The sequence below is a fragment of the Lissotriton helveticus genome, chromosome 7, assembly GCF_964261635.1.
Source record: "Lissotriton helveticus chromosome 7, aLisHel1.1, whole genome shotgun sequence".
Classification (NCBI taxonomy): Eukaryota; Metazoa; Chordata; class Amphibia; order Caudata; family Salamandridae; genus Lissotriton; species Lissotriton helveticus.
This window is the reverse complement of record NC_136068.1, coordinates 1,287,907,555-1,287,928,077: the sequence shown is the minus strand read 5'-3', so window position 1 is coordinate 1,287,928,077 and position 20,523 is coordinate 1,287,907,555. Positions and strand designations below refer to the sequence as shown.

Sequence of the window (20,523 nt, the reverse complement as noted above, 5' to 3'; positions counted from 1 at the left end):
TATTACAAACTGCATGGATGTCTTGAGCAAAGTAGCATATGGATGGACTTCAGTTGGCTCCAACTGAACGAAGTTAAGACAGAAATGTTTTGGTGGGAAAGTCAAGATTGAGAGACCATATAAGAATAGGCACAACCCCCAATCAGTTGGGCAATTCATCTAAGTCACCCAAATCAACCAAAAATTTATGAACAGGAGGTTCAACATCTAGGGGCATAAATGGATGCAGAACTAACTATGAATCACTAGATAATAAGTATTTAAGAGCATGTTTTGTCATCAATCACAGTTGCGGCAAGTGATTTATTTCATACCTCCCCATAAAGACCTGAGCTGTGGAGTTAACTCCCTTTTGGACTAAGCAGTCTTTACCCATACATCCCCAAATAGTTGATCAATAAGTTGAACATGACTCACAGTATAGGACAATAGCGATAGGTACGAGGAAAAAAACTGACAATATGCCAGAAGGGTAAAGACAAAGCCAATGGTTTTAGACTGGAGGATTGGATTTGCTTCAAAGTCCTCTGCCTTGTCCACTAGGCACTACAAGGGATAGGCCAAAATGAATTAAGAGACAATTTACATACTTCAAACCACCTAGAATATTGAGATTTGTTTGTAAAACTTATTTTCACAAGTAGATGTCAGTGTCAGAAAGCTGGGCAAAGAAGCTTTGCCTTCCTGACCTCAAGGTTATAGAATGCCTTCACTGACAAAACTTGACAGGAAGGCCACTAGGCAACATTTTGTGCAATGGTCAATCTCCTCCTTTATTGTAACACGTTTGCCTCTGTTGGTATAATTAAATCACTATGGTCTTGCCCCTTGTAACAAGTAGGTACTCCTAGGCAACATGGCACCTCGGTGCCAAGAGACATACTACATTAATTCCATAAATTAATCAGAAGTTGTAGTTTTAACAGAGCCTGAAAAGACTATGTGCCAAGCCATATCCGTTGTCTTTGACCTATCACGTGCACAGGAAACACCCCACGATTGTGTGGTTATCGGATATAGAGACTAAGCTCTAAAGGTGAGGAGGCACACTGAAAGCGTACCTCCACTCATAGTCAAGGTTTGTTACCACCTCCTCTCACTAGGCTGTAGTGTGACATTCAACTGATACCAGCTGGTATTATACCAGGAGTTCTTTGCTTAACACCCTCGGTTAGGAGGACTGAAGCCATGCCAGATGGGTTGATCTCATTCTTGAGCTGTTACAGGATTAGAAATGTTTAGAAGTGGTCAGATGTGTTCTCCTTGAAAGTGAGAGATATTTTTTATCAAAGACAGTAGACAATAGAACAGACTAGTGCCGGAGAGCCTCATGACTCACATGATCTACTAACAACCAGAACATATAATGCGGACAGACTTTGTCATCTCAATCTCTTAATGTGCCAAAGCTATATCAGAAAACACCACAAAGTGTGACAGATTTGCCATACACTAGGCGACTACTGTACCAGCTTGTACACCGGGAACACATTCTCTCTGATAGCCGTGCTTTCCCACTATCCACAACTACTATATTAGCCATGCACTACTTGTTCACATGCAATAACATCGCACCTACAGCTACTTTCAGCGAGTTACCTTACCTTCAGCTGCTCTTCGGAAATGACTAACACCTGGTGGCTGCCCTGCATATCAGGGCTCTTGGACAGATCATGTGCCACTTCCAGGGGCTCTGGAAGAGGCACGCTGTGTCCATCTAAGACGAGGATCCCAACCACAGGCGCACGATGCATGAGCTGGATCTCCTTGGCTAGGGGCGGAAAGAAGTATTGTTAGACTGCAGATTTCAAACAACCTGTAAATCCTCAGAAGATTATGGGTCAAGAGTCTCAAGAGAATTTAAGTATGAGTAAGGGAACAGGGTTAGAATAAAATGACCCACACATACAGATTCAACAGACTTAAGAATCCCAAGGAGATAGAATGATGGCAGTACTTTGCTAGGTAAAATAAACCGTATTATGGAACAAGGACTCAAATGGGTGGTCTATATATAAGCCATATAAAGCCTAACGAGAGAAGGGAACAATGTCCTGACAGGTTCAAAGTATTATCCATGCAAAATAAAATAGAGTTCTATAAAAACCCAAAGGTACTGAATGTGATCCAGTTTCCACCTTGATTTGCAGTCACTATCTCGTCTGCCCTCCGCTCTGCCGGTGGGACCCGTAAGGAAAAGGCATACACTGTGCCACCGTTCGTGCCTGCCCACAGTGAGGGACAGTGTCGAGAGCCTGTAGTGGGGAAACACAAAGTATATAACTTCTCCTCATATAATATTAACATGTTTTTTATACAGAGCTTTATATCACACTTCTGCTGTTCCTGAGTGCTATGAATAATGTTTGTTAATATTGCCAAATTTAATGGAACTCAAACTCCCGACTTTAAGTTGGCCTTCCTAGGATTTGAATTCACTACCTGCCACCCACAGTGATTGTCATTTATCTTACGGAGCGATGTTGCTGTCATATAGAGAAAGGCACAACTACTTATTCCGTATGGCAACATCACAGCCAGCAAATTGTGTTGATGTTAGAAGATTATATGGGAATGCATAGAGTCTGAAAAACAAGAAGGCAGAATGGCTAAACAAAAAGAAAAAATATACGGAGAGGTATTAATGAAGCTGAGGGTAGTAGGAGAGGAATATAGGAAGCAAAGAGTGTGTGTGTGTGTGTGTGTGTGTAAATATCAATGTGTGAACTACGGCCTATGAGTCAAGACCTTTGGCCCCACGCCCTCTGCTGTACGGCACCATGCATATTATATATATATGTTCTGATATGATATAATTATGTTTTTTATTATCAAACTTTTTTAGGATTATGTGTTTTCTTTTCAATCAAATGCAGAATGTTATGTTTGACCTGTAAGGGAGTATATCACAGCACTGTGCAATTATTCCCATCATGTCAGTATCAGGACGACACTTTCTCATGCTCCTCATCCCCCAAAAATATTTGCCACTATTGCTTCACATATATTCTGTACTATAATGACTTATAATAAAAGCCTCTAATAATACATCTTGTGTGTGCTTATTTGGGGAAAAGGTGAGGGAAACCTATTTATACCCTGTGAGTCTCTTGCAAGATGGTTTGCTGTCCCATTATGTTTTTTTCTTCAGGCAAGCTGTGGGAGAGAGACATGTCCGGCTTCTATGCTCTGACAGTAGAATACCTTTCATTGCTAGGGGGCCAAGAAAAATCTTGGCAATAAGATAGGAACACAGATGAATTGAGGTTGAAAGTCCAGTAGCTGTGTACAAATCTGTCTAAAAATGGAAACACCTTGAAAAGGAGCATTTAACCTGAGAACCGCAGCATGAAACAAGCAATAGGTGACCATATACAACCACTGTAGATAAAAGATGGACTTGCCAAGGTCTAGGAAAGAAGAAGAGTAACATGGGAGGGAAGGTGCCTGACTAAGGCTTAAAAATCTTAAATGGTAGAAAAGTGGCAGGCCGGGCTGTGGGCTAATAAAAGTCAAACATGAGTGCATGGGCATGTGTCTAATAGATTTGCCTGCAGGGAACCATGAGAGACAGAGCAGCTTAACTGCTCTTAAGTATGAGAGAGAAAGACCACTGATGTGGGCAGGTCAGAGAGATGAATTCCTTTACAGAGGTAAGGAAGAGAAAGGCTTGGTTACCTGAAAGGAACTGGATGAAGGCGGCTAGCAACAGGCTGTTATTGTTGTGATGTGGCAGTGGGCAAGTATTGCAGGAAAGAGCCCTGACCACTTTAATGTTACACAGTTTACATTTGTGAGTGTTTATGTGGCACTATAAAAAGCAGATAATACCTCAGCCTACCTGAAGCTACAGTGTCAAAAATATTTTAACAAGCTTAACGGCCCAATAAAGTATAAACCTTAACTAAAGCAACACTCAGCATATCCCCAATGAGGAGGCCTGAAAAACGTGGCTGCATTGTAAAGGGGCCTGGCAACGGTAAACTGTTCCTGTAAGTATCCAGTAGCTTCCCAATCCCAGCACACTTTATACTGTGAGTTGATTCACAATGTTGCGTCTTACTGACATATTTAATACAAAGACATCCCAGAGATAAACACTCCTTTCATAGGTTGGATAGTAGGATGGAAGGAAGGCCATTTATGACTTTTTTCAATATGGATAGAATGCAGGCATTGGAACTCAAGTAACTAACTAATTCTCTGTTTCGTAGGATCTTCACTGAGAAGCAGAATAGAAATGGACTGCATCTAAATTTGAAACTCTTAACAAAACGGCTTTACAAAGCATCTTGTGCTATTGCAGTATTTGCCCTGGCATTCAAGTCAAAACATGTGCATATAATTGCAAAAGGCTGATTTACATATCTTATTTAGCAATAGGTTTCCCAACCATGAAGGTATAGATGTTTTTCCCTTCGTCGAAAGTGCCCAAAGATTTCCTGACAATTGTTTATTGTCTAGTTTGTGGCAGCGCCCTGCATCTGGCATCCCATGTGTGTTCAAGTATTGCATTGTGCGGTTATATAGTCAGATTAAATTATAACAGTTTTAGTCTTTAGAGTTGTGATTTATAGCACCGAACTTCAAGTAAAGGTGGATCACTTTTTCCATCCAGAGATCTCAAATTTTCAGAATTCCGAGAAGTGTTCAGCAGCCTACCATAGAAGAATATGTAAAGACTGATTGGTTATTAAGATCCTCGTGAAACAAAGCCCCTTTCAACACATTTTCCTCTGTGAGCTACAAAGGAACATTATGTTTTGCTGCTACTGTCAGATTTTATCTTCTCAACTGTCCTCCATTAGGGTACATGGTTTTTCAAACAATTGCTACAAGGTTTCACATGTAATCTGGCATTGCTGACACTGAAAATACAGGAGGCCATAAACTACAGACGGGACGAAACTTGAGCAACTGTCCGGAGAACTTGATAACAATTGAAAAAACTGACTATACTCTCTCCACTGCAGGAAAGTCTTTCCCTTGGCTTGTATTCAGTCGCACCCAGATGGACAAGTTACTTACCTTTGGTAAAGCCTCCTTGGTAATGCCTTCTTTGGTAGAAATTAACCACAAATTCCTTACCTTTTAAATATTCTTTCAAGCGACAGACTAGATCCAGAAAATCTTCAGCAATACCCCTATGCGCACTGAGGTGATATCACGTGGCTCCGCATCAACATGGTTCCACTCCAGAAGTGATGCGAGGAATCCTATAAAACGCACCCCATGTGCATTGATGTCAGTTATTTTCTGAGCTGTCTGTGCCTTTAGATGCAGAGGCCAGTCACTAATTGGCTTGGACCAGTACACAGATATCTAAAGTAGGACATTTTTAGGTAGAACAAAGTGCAGTTCACCGAACAGGGAGGATGGCAGGGTTGGTGAGGAATTTGCGGTTAGATAGTGTCTCCACCAGAAAAGGCATTACCAAAGGTAAACAACTTTTTCTTCTGATAGACTTCTAACTACAGATGCCTTAACCTTTGAATAGATACCAAAGCAGTACCATCCAGTAGGTGGATCAGTAACTGCCTAAAACCAACAAGTCCTGCAGGATCATGGGAGCAAACTACCTATCTCGATGGACATGACTGTCTAGATAGCAATGCTTCATGAACGTATGGAGGGAGGCACACATAGATCGCCAGAACAGGCACTCCGCATGCCTATGTAGAGGTAGCAGCCTTGGCTCCGATATAGTGAACATGCAATCCCTCCAGAGACTACTTTTTAGCTAATGCATAGCAGGTTTTAATGCAGAGTACGGATCCAATGTCACATGGTCCTCTTCTGCTCTACCTTATCCTTCTTCGCTCTGGTGATCCAATACATAGCTGATCATCAATAGTGTGTTCTCTGGTACGATCAATGTAAAAACGAAGCGCTCTTTTCTGATCCAACCAATGGAATCTCTCCTCCTCTTTGAAGGGGTGAGGCAAAGCGAAGAATGTTGTTAGGGCGATGTTTTGCCCGATGTGAAAAGTAGTCACCACTTTCGGAAGGAAAGAAGCTAAGGTTCTCTAAATCAGTTTCTCTGGGTAGCACATGTATAGGGGCATAGAGAGCTTGCGACTCGCTCACCTGCCTCGCTGATGTTATGGGGTCGAGAAAGGTTGCCTTGAGGGTAAGGAGCCATAGAGGACAGCTATGCATATGCTCAAAGGGAGTACACAATAGCAATGCAAGAACCAAATTTAGGTCCCATTTGGGCATAATTCATGGAGAAGGAGGAAACTTATGTTGTAAACCTTTTAAAAACTGCATCACACCAGGTGATTAAAACAATGAATGCTGATCCGACAACATCAAAAAACCCGAAAGAGCCAACAAATAACCTCTAACTCTGCCCAAGGCAAACCCTTGCTCACTAGAGACAATGCAAAAAGGAACACTTCGTAAAGCTTTGCCTCAAGTGGTCCAAATTTGACAGGTGCTGCATCCGACTATAAACGTGTCCCAACGACAGGCGCACACAGATAAAAGTCTGGGGACACCAGGTTGCCAAGGTAACATCAACAACTTCGGGAGGAAGGTCAAAGGAAATCAACTGCTGCCACTCAAACTACAGGCATGGTCTAGCAAGGCACCAGTAATAAGCGAGGAAAGAGCCCCTATGGGATGGGCTGCAAAAGGGTTAATACCTGCATTTTCGATAGAAAAAGTGAAGGATACTATTAGGAAGCTACACCTAACTCGAGCCGCAGGGCCGGATAACTTACCTGCTGTTATAATTAAATCGAGCTAAACTGGTGGGCACAATTTTTCTCTAAGACGTTTTCTGTTGTGCTAGATTCAGGTATTATCCCAAAAGCGTGGAGGGGTGCGGTGATTAGGCCTCTGCACAAAAAAGAAGACAGGAAATAATCCTAGGCTGACTGAAGGATTGGGTTGAGCTACATTTGATTGTACCAGTGGAACAAGAAGGGTTTAAGGAGGGGCATTCAACAATTGACCATTGCTTTGCCCTATGGCCATTAGCTCGGAAGTCGTTAGAACAGCAAGGTAGATTACACTGCTGTTTTGTTGACTTTCGGGCGTGGTTCGATCTTGTGGACAGGGAGTGTCTTTGGGAATCGCGAGAAAGTTATAACAATCCTGAAGAACTCATAGTAATAATTTAGGAGTTCCATAGCCAGAACTGGGCTCAGGTCATTAAAGATACAATGGGGGCTTGACATTGGAGATAGCGATCAATAACGGCCTAAGATAGGGCTGCCTATTGGCCCCACTTCTTTTCGCAATATTTCTTGCTTATCTACCTTCCTTTTTAATGACGGAAAGAAGTGCAAGCCCAAAGGTAAACGGGAAGCATGTGTCCTGTTTGCTGTACGCAGACGATCTGGTAATTCTCAATCAAACAGAATTGGGTCTTCAAAGGAAGCTTAATGCGTTCAATGCATATTGTGCATCTAAACGCCTCCCAGTGATCATGGATAAAACAAAAATATTGTGTTATGGGAAGAGATCAAAAACGCAATTGGTTTTGGGGCAAACAAAATTAGAAGTTGTCAACGAATATAAATACCTGGGAATATGGTTTGACAATTCTTTAAAATGGGGCACGCACCCGGAGGCCCAGAAAGCCAAAGCCCTAGCCTCTATTTGCGGGTTGAAAAAATTCAACCGTAATTATGGGAAAATGTCGCATAGGCCCATGCTGAAGGCCTACAATGCAATGATCCCTCCACAATTGCAGTATGGAGCAGAAATGTTATGTCTAGCAGGGAAAAGCACCTGGGACAGTGAGGAAGGGAAATACATAAAAGCACTAATGTCACTGCCTAGCTCATCGATGATACAGGCAATTAGGCTTGAGCTAGACTTGATATCATGGAATGTCCAGGTCCAAGTGAGTTTACTTAGATTTTGGAAACGGCCAGGGTTTGGGGAAGATACGAAAGTGTCACGATGGAGTATGAAGGAGATTCTATGTCAGGACCGGAGGCTTCAGATTATACCTTTCCTTCTTCGCTCTTTATTCAATGAACAAAACACAGCAGCCAGAAAAGCACTAACATAAGCTCTAAAGGATAAAACTTAAAATACATTAAAAGAAAAAACACTCGGATTTGCATAATAAACTACAAATCCCATCAGTCCATCAAGAATAGTGCACAGAGTAGTCCTTCGCCAGTGTCCATGACAGGTATGTAGGACGTCCCTCTTATGACCATTTCCTCTTTCTTCGCAGCCAGTTATGTATTTTTTCCCTTCGCTTAGATTATTTATGGGGTTTGTTCCTAATGTTATGGATCAAGTGTCGTCTGCTTATATAGGGGTTCTGTAACTGTGTTTGTACCTTGTTGCTTATGGTTTTGCTTTCAGAGCCCTCTAGAAGGCTTGCCGTTCCTCATGCGATTTTCCCCAGTGTTGCGGCGCCTATTTCGGCCGCTAGAGTGAGCCAGAGCGTCTCGTTAGTCCCCAGCGAGGTTTCTCCTCACACGGAGAACCACGCTGAGGAAGACGACACACCGGAGCCTCCCCTGCCGCCTTACCTGAACGCCCAGGGTTCCTGGGTCTGTACTTTTACCCCACATCTTGTTTTAACGCCCTGCGGGGTCCGTATTGCGGCTCTGGACCACGTTTTGACACCGGAGGGCGATTTTCTGCACCACGAGTGGTTGGCTCGCAGCGGGAGTAATTTGAAGAAGTTTGCCCCTTGTTTTTCTGCATTGTACAGCGAGTGCTGTGGTCCCCCAACAGTTCTGATCCAGTGCCCCCTTACAGTGTCCCAGTCCTACTGGTGCCAGGGTTGTGATTGGTGGTAGTGGTAGTGTCCACGATGGATCAGGAGGAGTATTTCGAGGAGGAAGAAACTCATCAATATCTAAATGATGATGAGTTTTACAACGCTGTTGACAGTTCAATATATTGCTGCGTCACGGAAGTGGTAGGCCCCATGGAGAAATGCTTGTTCGCACGCATTGTTCAGGAATGCGAGAAATTGGCGCAGGCCCATTAAGGGACTTCTGGGAACCGCTCTACCTCCGCAGGGGCTGGTCCCTCAGCCCCAAAGAAAATGTGTAGGGAAGGGGATTCTGGGGGGGTGCAGGGTGTGGACAGGGACGCCTTTGAGTGCTTACGTGATGCTTTTTTGGCTAAGGCTACCGCGCCCAACCCTGCGCCGGGTCCCTCTGGGTCAGGGAGCACGGCACCCTCGTCCCCTGGTGGGATGTCCCCAGTAGACTCGGACGATGATGATGGGTCGGTGCGTTCTTGGCGCTTGTCTGGCTCTGCCGCAGAGTTGCCCCAGGATAGTTCGGGCATGCTGGACCCGGATGAGATCATGCATCCGCAGTCGGTGGCTTGGACCCAGGGGGGCAAAGTGGCAAAGTTTGTAGCGGGACGCCTCTGCGAACCCCTGGAGAAAGAAGCAAGAAGCGGGGAGTGCCCTAGGCCCACCTTGGAGGGAAAAGTGGCCCTTTACGCCAGAGCTGGACCAGAAGATGGCCACCTTCCTTGCAAAATTTGTTATAGATCCTCGCAGGGGCATTGATCGCTCCTGGCGCTCATGCCAGGATAAGTTGTTGGATGCGATAGGACCCATAACGAAGATCCTGGACATGGCGGAGGAGGCGAAGGTGACATGTGCCGTCATCTCCCCTGACGTCCTGTCGAACGCCAATTGTGCCCTCTCGACAGAACATCGACGATCGCTTCTGATCAAATTAGACCCAAAGCTGGGGGATTAGGCCTCCTCGGAGGCAGGGGCAGTGGCCCAAGGGGTCTCTTTGGAGAGGCCTTTATAAAGGAGCTGGGGAAATTTGTTTCGACCTTTACGTCCCTAGACAGAGCCCAGTTGAGCATTAAGAAAGTTTTCCAACAACGTTTCTCTCGAGGGGCCGGGCGCGGTGGGGGCCGCGCGACCGGCCGTGGCGGTCAGTAGTTTGCCAATAAGGGTCAAGGCTCCGGGCGAGGTCAATATAACACCTCGGCGAATTACAACTTCTTCTACCCCACCAGAGGCCAGCGCTTCAGAGGTCGAGGTGGATTCAAGAACTGCACTGGCAACAACAATTCAAACTGAGTGTCGTCGCGGCGGATCAAATCTGCATTGGGGGACGACTAGCTCTTTTTCCGGAGATTTGGGCCCCGGTTACGGCAGACGCATGGGTCTTACAGACAATCTGCGGTTTTCGCATATAGTTTTACGATCGGCCCCACCAGGTGGTGCCTCCACGTCCTATTGTTTTCTCACAGACCGACACGCAGCTGGTTGATGAAGAGGTCTCGATAATTTGCAGGACCCAATTGTCAGAAGTGACTGCTTGCTACCATGCCAGAGCAGAAATGGTTGAATCCTGCCTCTGGCAGAGTAGCTGTATGGAAAGGACACTATAGAGGTTTAATGGTGGCAGCTGGGGATTGAGGGAGGGGAGATAGACTTTGCTGCACACTTCCCCATGAGTCCACATGGTCTGTGGATTGTGCTGTTTTTCCTCACAGTTTTGAGGCTTTGTCATATTCTACACCAGTGTGAGAGGGACATTGTTGCAGTAAGCCCCCCACACTTTTTGCCAGATTTCTGATACACTTTGACTTGATGTGCTCTGGGTCCCTGCCAATCAGGTTCCCAGGCCCTGTGTTCTTTCCCAAAACTGTACATTTGTACCAACAATTGACACCTCTCTGGCCACATACAAGTCCCTTATAAAAGGTACCATCAGTACCAAGGGCACTGTGACCGGGGAAGGCCTCTATGGGCTGCAGCACATATTGTGCCACCCTTAGAGGTCCTGCACCTTAACACACACACTGCCATTGCAGGCTGCATATTCTGGTGCAGAGAAAAGAGAGGAGGTGCCATGCCTGCAGCCCACAGCCTATGGTATAGGTAAGTCACCCCTCTAGCTAGGTGTCTATACAGCTGTTGGACAAGACAGGTCGACAAAAAGTGGGGGCAACAATGCAGAAAGAGGGCACTTTCTCACACAATCCCAAAGTGTTCCATTTTTACCTGCTGGATAGGAAATCCAAATGCCTTGACCCTTAGGGCGCAGGGGTTTCCCCTCACCAGTCTTACCCTGCGTTTTGTGAATACTACCTGTCTCTTGAACCGATTCTACTATGCACTGTGGGACTCGGTGGCCAAAGTCCTTCCTATGGCATCTGAGGAAATACATGCTATACTTTTACTAGGCCATCGAGGACAGCTATGATATGGCAACATTTTCTGTCTGCTCCGGTCTTGATACCGATACTAAGGACTCCTCCGGCCGAGCTAATGCGACCAGTGTCACCATCCAGCATACTTGGATGCGATCCACTGCAGTACAGCTCACTACCTGTCCCTTTTACAATAGGAAGCACAGGCTCTTTTGGCCAAAGGAACCATAGAGATGGTGCTGACGGCAGAAGAAGATTGTGGTTTTTATTCCCGCTACTTCCTGGTGCCAAAATAAGGATAGGGGTCTCTGTTCTATTTTAGATCTTCTCCCTTGCAATGCCTTCCTGAGGAAGGACAAATTCAAGATGCTCATCTTGGATTAGATCTTGTCTGCCCACGATCCTGGAGACTAGATGGTAGAACATGGACCTGCAGGACGCTTATTTTCATATTTCCATCCTGAAGGTTCTCAGACATTACCTGAGGTTCACAATGGACCAGGAGCATTTTCAGTTCAATGTGCTCCTCTTTGATCTTACCAACGTCCCTCAGGTGTTCACAAAAGTGATGGTACCAGCTCATCTGTAGAGGTCAGGGTCCCAGTTTCCCCTACCTTGACAACTGGCTGCTAAAAGCAGACTCATCCCAGGTGGTCCTCACCCACCTCTAGATCACGGCAAACTTCTTCAAATTGTCAGGGCTTACTATAAACTTGCCAAATTCACACCTGACTCCTTCACAGACACTTCCTTTCATCGCAGCCATTCTGGCGGTTTCAAGCATATCCTCCAGAGCAGAGAGCCTAGAACATTTGGGCCAAGATCCCAATGTTTGAGCTGCAGTCCTGGATTGCTGGAGCCGATGGCCTCGTGGAGCCTACTGGTAAGGCATGCTCAATGGCATAGGAAGACTCTGCAGAGGGATATGACGTCTCAGTAGCAGCAACAGCAAGAAGACCTCACCGCATATGTCCAGATATGACATCTACCTAATGGAGTTAAGGCCATCCGCTTGGCTTTGAAAATCTTCCTGCACTCCATTCAGGGAACTTTGGTTCAGGAATTCGCACACAACACAACCGACATGTGGTACTGCAGAAAGCAGGGTGGGGTGGGGTCGTAGGCTGTTTGCCGGGTGGCTCTGCACCTCTGGGCGTGGATGGAGCACCAGCAGATCTTCCTGGTGGTACAGCCTTTGGCTAGATCTTTGAATGCGAGGGATGACGAACTCAGCCCCCAATGCCTAGTTGATCCCAAATAGCGATTATATCCGGAGGAGTTGCAAGGTTTCATCCGTGAATGTGGAGAACCATGGCTCGATCTCTTTTTCACCACCGAGAACGTGCAATATCAGCGCTTCTGCTTTCAAAGCGGCTCTTGTTCAGAGACACATTCCGTATCAAATAAAACCCGGGACTCCTCTATGCTCTTCCACCGATACCACTCCTGCCCAGAGTTCTAAAGATCAAGAAAGACCGGGTCCAAATCATCCTGGAGGCTATGAACTGGTCAAGGAAAGTTTGGTATCCAGGACCTTTGATCATGAGCATCCATCCTCTGATCATTCTGCCCCTTCAAGAGGACCTCCTGTTGCAACAGCACGGCGGAATTTTGCACAGAGCAATATTAAGCGCCAGCAGTCAAGCTTTTTTGACCTCCCGCCAGAGTTTGTGGACGTTATCTTGGCAGCCAGACATCCCCCTACCAAATCTGTATACACCTGCCATTAGGACAAGTTTGTGGCTTTTGCATGACCAAACAGGTCGACCCACTTTATGTCAAGTTGACCAATGTTTTGTTGTGCTGCTTTCGGTCCAAGAAGGCCTTTCTGAGGGCACAGTTAAAGGTTATCTATCCGCTCTTTCAGCTTTTTTTGATTGCTGGATCAGCCTTCCTTGTTCAAGTCTCCAGTGATGATGCATTTTCTTAAAGGGCTTCAACATTTGTGCCCCTCTCCTTATGTCATACCCCTGTGGGACTTGAATTTGTTTTTGATGTTTCTTACAGGTTTCTGGTTTGAAACCATGCATAGCTGACCTCTGAAATCGCTTACCCTAAAATTGGTTTTCTTAGTAGCTATAACATCGGCTCAGAGGATGAGTGAGCTTCAGGGCCTCTCCGTTAACCCTCTTTATACTACCTTCTATTCGGACGTTGGTTCTACGGACTCGTGCATCCTTCTTACCAAAGGTGTTGATGTCTTTTACCATTGTTTAAATTATCACCCTACCAACATTCTTTGTTTCACCACACCATTCTAAAGAAGGAGGAGTGTCTCCATCACCGAGACCTCAAGAGGGTTCTGAGCTTCTATATTAATCAGACAAAATACCACAGAGTGGACAATGAGCTTTTTATCAGATTCGTGGCAGGGAAGAAAGGCAGAGCAGTGCAGAAGCAGACCATCTCTCACTCTATTGTGCTCTACATTCAGATTTGCTACTCTTTGGCAAAGAAGTTCCCTCCTGAGGGCTTGTGGGCTCATTTGACCACAGCCAAAGCTGCAACTATTGTATTGGCAGATGGAGTTTCTGTCCTTGACATTTGTCTGGCTGCGACCTGGGCACCCCTCCATATGTTCAATATGCACTACTGTCTGGACAGCCAGTTCCGGCACAACAGGCACTTTGTCTGTTTAGTACTGCAGGTCTTTTTGGTTTAAGCCGGTTCACAGACCCATCACCTGCAAGATACTGATGTGGAATCTATTCACAAAGTGAGGAATATGCGGTTAGAAATCTCCAACAGAAGAACACATTACTTACCTTTGGTAACGCCTAACCGCAGACTCCTCACTGACCTGTCCATCGTCACCGTATTGTGAACTGGACTATTTCACCTAAAAAGGTCCCACTTTAGGTATTTTCACACTGATCTAGACCAATTTTATTTTTGGCTGTGCATCTGCAGGCATCATAAAAGCAACTGATGTCAGAATGCATGGGTGATGCCTATATGGGTCCGTGGACGATGTCGGAGCGTAGCCGCAGGCACCACCTGCTGGTGCATAGTGTACTGCTTCAACGTTTATCTGGATCCAGTCTGACTCCTGGAAAATATTCTAAGGTGAGGAATCTGGGGTTAGAAATCTCTATCAGAACATATGTTTCCTGATTAGCTCAATTAGTTTGGATTTCCTATCTGATGATGTAGTAAGGAACGAGTTGGGGTAAACCTTATTCTCCGAAGATAGCATGGCAGGGCACTCAGGAATGGGGTGCGGAGTTAAAAAGTCTGGGCCAGGCGATGCGCCTCACAATCTGTTCATTAACTGGAGGGTGGGAGCAGGATTTCACCCACGTCCCAACAAGGGTATCCGTGAGTGCTTTGTTAAATAGAAGTAGAGACTCCAAACTAGTTTACACTGGGGTGAAGGGCCTCAGTTAGTATTTTGGTCTTGACTCCCCATAGTGAGGAGACGTAGGGCAAGGACCTCAACTGCCCTTTACATGACCGCTGCGAAGGAAGCACGCTCTTATGTTGCAAGGCTGGTAGAGACGAGATCAGTGTCTTGTAATGTGTCGAGCCAACTGGCGTCCGAGGTCTTCACACTACTTCAGTTGTCCTCAGTAATTGGCTGGGCAAACTCATTCCCAGCATCATACAGTCAGTACCAAACAAGGTATGGAGCGTATAGAGTGTATGATCCTGTCCATGGGACAAGGGAAATGTGTCGGAAACCGAAAGGGTGGTCAAGGGCTGCAGCCAAAAGGATCAGGGCACAGCCTCGGTCGAGGTTGAGCAACGCCGACTTGGTGTCGGATAGCACCGTTTGTCCTCAACGGCATCAATCCACCTGCTCCGGACATGGGTTGCAGGGATGGAAGCTCGCAATTACTCCATTGTGGAACCTGTAACATGTCCAGAGGGCCAAACTGGCGTCAATTGGAGGGGGGGGGGATAGCTGGAGGAAACCCAGTTAGTAGACCTCTTGGTTCCTTGGGGCCCTGAGGCATGCAAGGAGGAGTAATGTGCCAAAGAGGAAGAGCATGGCCATACAAAACTCCTATTTGTTGAGGAGCATACGTAATTCCTGCAAACTTGGTTTACCGTGGTGCTAGGGTCAGAATCGGCTCTGCTAAAAGACTTTGGGAGAGAGATCTGGAGGCACATTAACGCCTTCATGCATTCTCTGAAGATTGAGAGTGGCGGGAAGGGGCCGAATACTGCTGGGACTTCTTTGTTTCATTCGCTCCTTCTACACTTCTTTCTGGATTTGGCCAAAGACTTCAACTGCAACTAAGATCTGCCACAAGAACGACATCAGAACGGGACCTTCCCATCAACCTTAACCCGTCACGGTGCACAGTTTTTCAGTACTTCGCAACATAAAGCTTTGCTTCCCATTCCCAAATGGCCTAAGGGTGCATTAAAACTCATTTACTGCAGGCCTTGAAGTTGTGATTCGACTCCAGGCACCACATGCAACCCTGAAGGGGATCTGTCACAGACATTTGTTTGAGACAATCCCTACATGGTTTAAAAACAGTAGTAAATGTTTTGGGGAGGGGGTGACTTTCTCCTTTCACACAAAAGGTCTCAAACAGACGAGGGGTAACTCCAGTTCGGCGTCTGCAGGTGTGGAAATAAAGTAACTGACGACAGCATGCAAGTGTTGCCTCTATATATGACTTTGCAAGTCACTTTTGGAGTGGAATGATGTTGCTGTGGAGCTGTACTATGCCACCTAATGGAGCACATGGGTACTGACGAAGATTTTAGGGTTCCAGTCTGATGCCTGAGGGAGTATTTAAGAGGTGAGGATTCTGCAGTTACAAGTCTCTAGCAGAAAACATCTATAGTGGCCTAGACGAGGACCCAGGTAGATTAACATGTAGACACAAACAATTCAGCAGATGTAATTTCGTAAAAGACTTGTAACACTTTCTGTAGCCTACTAGCTTGCATTAGCAAACCTTAATTCCCATAAGGGTAAATTAATATTTCAGATTCTTTAGATGTGCAACTGCTACAGGTCGAAAGACAGAACTGTGTGCTGGTAATGTGATCTCACCACAAACCTCAGGAACTTCCTGTGCTGCTTTGATAATGGCAGTAGGCATCTTTGAGGTCTAGCACAAACATCTAATCCCCTTGTTTCACTTACAGGAATATCTGATGCCATGTTAGCATACAGAATTTCGTCTCCTGATTCTTGTGTTGTCTAGTTTCAGTTTCAGATCAGTCTGAACTTTACTTAAAATATATGGTAGTTTCTAGTTGGAGTTGTTAGAGATAAAACTGGAGTGCAACTTTTACGGGATTAGAATGGGGTGGTGCCCTGAAACAAAGAGCATAACCACTCTCTAGAACAACTAGCAACCAGTTGTCACCGGTTATGTTTTGTCACTTGCTTAGATGGAATGAGATTGCTCCTCCCACCAGGGTGGTATATGCCTGGTGGGAAATGGGCAAACGGCATTGCTTTGAACCAGTTAAGGGTTTCTCCGATGAACTGCACTGCTGAGAATGTCTTCTTCTCCATGATTTCTTCAGGCACTGGGAGTGCCGATCTTGAGACTGGTATTGATGTGGATCTTCTCTTTAAGACCAATGAGGAGAACGTACTATTTGTCTTTACAGATCCCTTTTATCTCTTCTTTTGAAAAAGTTGCTTACCTTTGGTAACGCTGTTTCTGATGGATACGCTAACTGTAGATATTTCATCTTGTGAATACTCCCAGGCACCAGATGCGCCAGACTGTGTCTGGAGAATTTTCTCAGCAATTCCCTTGAGCATTGGTAGGTGGTGTAGTTCGGCTCCGAGTCTGGTCCGTCGAACCCCGCATGGGTCATCAGAGCCACTACATAACCGCCACCTCCATGGGCTGACATCAGTTTCTTTCTGTTCTCTGTCTGCACTGTAGGACATGGAGCTGTTCGAAATCAGCTTGTATCATTGTGCTGATCCCTAGATTGCAATCTTATTAACATGGACTAAATGAGTCGATTCCACAGAAAGGGAGTTGGTGAGGAGTATCCAACAGAAAGAGCGTTACCAAAGGTAAGCAACTTTTTCTGCTGATGGATACTTCTAAATGCAGAGTCCTCACCTAGTGAATAGATTCCCAAGCAGTAAAACCCCAAGTGATGGGTTAGTGGAATGACTTGGGCCAAGAAATCCTGAAGGTAAGACAAATGCTAATCATGCTGGACCTGGCTATCCAAGTAGAAGTATTTTGTGAACATGTGACCTGACACCCACTTAGCTCACTGGCAGGTGTTCAAGACTGGCACACCGTGTGCAGGCACAGGGGTAGCAGCCTTTGATTTTGTGGTAGGAGTACAACGAGCTTCTTGTCCCCCTGCTGCGACAGGATGTCCTCCTGCAGGACAGAGGCTCATAACCAGTTGTTCTGGGTACCATACTCCTTATCCAATCCAGGGCCACTAGGATGACTTGGGCCCAGCCCTTCCTGATCTTCTTGGGAATACTAGGCAGAAGAAGTAGAAGAAGGAAGGTGTGGAGCTCCAATCAAAGCAAAAGGCGTGTCCGAGCAGGACCTTTCTTGGGAAATCTAACGTTCAGAAGTTTGGACACTGCATTTTCTGTGGTGGCAAGAAGATTCATCCATGATTTTCCCCATTGCTGGAAGACGCCACGTGGCACCTCAGAATGCAGTCGCCATTTGTGAGCCACGAGGAAACGTTGGTTGAGTTTGTCTGCCCTAGATTTTAAAGATTTTGCCAGGCATTGTGCAGCGAGGGAGGAAGAGGCCTTTCAGCCATTTCCAGAGGTGGAGGGTCCCACTTGTGCCACCTGGGGAGGTCCACCAGCAGGATGCAAGAGGCCTCAGAGCAGCCCTCACTGAGACCCAGGTCAAGTTTTGAAATATTTGGATCATAGCCCGAATGTCCGGGACTCGTTAAGGGAAGGCTCAGAAAAGCACCATATCCAGGATGGCTCCAATGAAGGGAGGCCATTGTGAAGGAGTCAGGTGTGACTTGAGCACGTATGAGGTCATCAGGTCAACCGTTGTGTGGAGGTGGTTTACAGCTGTTTGAGGCGAGCCCGTCTTGAGCAGTCAGTTGTGGAGCTATAGGAAGACTGGTATTCTGAACCTCTACAGATAGGCAGAAACCATCACCTTTATACACACCTCAGGTACACTGGTAAGGCAGAAAGGGGGCACTGAAAAACTAGTGGCCTACCTGGGAGCACAATTAGCATCTGTGTGGGTCTGCAGAAGAGGGATGTGAAAATAAGCAACCTGGAAATTCAATGTCGCCATCCAGTCGTCTGGGTCCAGGGCAGCAGAACTGGCGACAGGGTGAGCCGGAGGAAAAAGTTCAGAGGGAGAAGATCTAGGAAAGGGTTACGGTCCTCATCCGTCTTAGGGACTACAGAATAATGGGAATAAACACCAGTCGGCACCCGCTCTATGGCTCCCTTGGCCGAGAGAGATTGAACTTCTTCTCGGAGTATAGACAACTGGTCTTCTCAGTGGTGTTACGATGTGGGAGGCATGTCAGGAGTGTGAGAGAAAAGGGCAAGAGTAACTGCTCTGCACGCTGTGGAGCAGCCACTGGTCGATGTGATGCTCTGCCACCTGTGGAGGTAAAAAGTTATGCCGCTTTCCTCCGGACGTCATTGTAGGAAACTAACTTTTTATGTAGTGTACACAAATGAGGTAGACTATGTAGAAAACCCAGACTACCCTTATTGGCTTACAGGGATTACATTAATAATCTCAAATGCTGTCTTTTGTAGTAGTGTGGGCGAGCAGTTTAGGCTTATCAGAGGGTAGTGTTAAGCATTTGTTGTACACCCAGGGTCAATAAATGAGAAACAGACTCAAGAAGAAACTCTAGATCAATTTAGGAAAATTACATTTTTATACAAATTTAGACACATAGAACTTTGTAATCGAGTAAGTACTTTAGACGTTAGCAAATTTCAAAGTAGAAATTGTAGAAAATGACAGCTGTCAGATTTTGAGGCATGAGCCTCAAACACAGTAATGTTATCCTATAGGATAAATATACACTGCAGAGGGGGACTTGCAAACGACTTACAGGACTGTCCTTCTGGACTTTAGGTGAGATGGGGCCAAGGTCGAAGAAAGCACGAAGAGTGGGGTTTTACCTACTCCGGGTTGTCTGAGTGCAGAGGTGCTTTCAACAATGTAGTCAATGGGAAAAGTACCTGTAGGAAAGAGGCTGCAAGGGAGGACTGGGAGACCAGTCCGGTAGAACCCATGGGGTGGGTGGGGGGAGCTCAACTATTGGGGCTCCAAGAGCCACAGAGCCACTGTTGGTTTCAATGGACTTGGGCTGGGGGTCTCGGGTGCATAGGTGTTTTGTCCGGCAGGTCGTTGAGTTTGAGGTTCCCATGTTTCTCTGTGCACCTACAGAAGAGGAAGAAGAAACACAGCAAGATGACTTCTGGCATGGAGCTGGCCTCTGGTGAAGTCCCTCGACGTGCAGGTCAGGTTTGGCGGTGGTGTTCAGACTAAACACAAACAAGCCTTGGTGTTTGCAACAGGCTGCAGTACATCGGTGGAGTAGTGTGGCTCACTGGTTAGAGGCAGCAGCCCTGAGAGCAGAAGTCAGCCCGGGACCAGGGTTCAATTCCCGACGCGGCAGGGTCGTGGACCTTGGTCAGCGGACTTGATAATTCTCGCTTCGGTGCTTACTCAAATCAGGGGTTCCACTCGGCAACTCTGGGCATTAGCTTGCCTAATCTCCACAACGGCCCCACCAATTCCGGGGATGCCTGGCTCCACCTTGGGGACTCCCAGCAAGGGACTATCCCACAGGGAAAGCCAGGACGGGTTCCCCAGAGTTATACAGCGCCGGGACGCCCCGTTGCAGGGCAGCTGTGCGCTTTACAAGTATACTACATTTACATTTACATTTACATCGGTATTAGTGCAAGGTGGCTCCTGAGGGTCTTGGCATCTCCAAACTCGGTGGAGAGACTGACCTCCCTGAGCACAGTGATCTCTTCTGGGTGGCCGCTGCAATGGTAGACCCTGTGGTCAGCAGACCAATGTACTGGACATTGCGGACGGTCCCTGCAGGGAAGTCATTTCAAGGGAGATGCAGACAGGTTGGCGAAGTGCTGGCAGCCCTCCGAGGCTTTTGGACGATGCACAGCTGCAGGACGAGTCGGGTCTTTGCAACTGTCGAGTAAAAAATGTAAAATGATACTTGTATAGCGCACTACTCACCCGCAAGGGTCTCAAGGCGCTTGTATGAATACCGCTGTGGAACACATCCTGGCTTTCCCTGTGAGGTGTCCACTCCTGGCCACCCCCAAGGTGGAGGCCAGGCAACCTTAGCGTTGTGGGGTCCGTTGTGGAGATTAAGCAAGCTATTGCCCAGAGTTGCAGAGTGGGACTCCATGATTGGAATAGGCACCGAGGCGAGAATTATCAGGTCCGTGGAATTTTGAGCCCAAGACTCGCC

General features: G+C 46.4%; 1 protein-coding gene across 3 annotated transcripts in view; it reads right to left on the bottom strand.

Moving 5' to 3' along the window:
• Window positions 1-20,523, bottom strand: part of LLGL2 (LLGL scribble cell polarity complex component 2) — an 876,878-nt gene that overhangs the window by 218,863 nt on the left and 637,492 nt on the right. For all 3 annotated transcript variants that reach the window (XM_078654529.1, XM_078654530.1, XM_078654531.1), the window contains 2 exons: window positions 2,139-2,255; window positions 1,605-1,771 (listed from right to left, as the gene is read on the bottom strand). In XM_078654529.1, coding sequence (XP_078510655.1) covers window positions 1,605-1,771; window positions 2,139-2,255 — 284 coding nt within the window. The remainder of the gene's footprint in view (window positions 1-1,604; window positions 1,772-2,138; window positions 2,256-20,523) is intronic.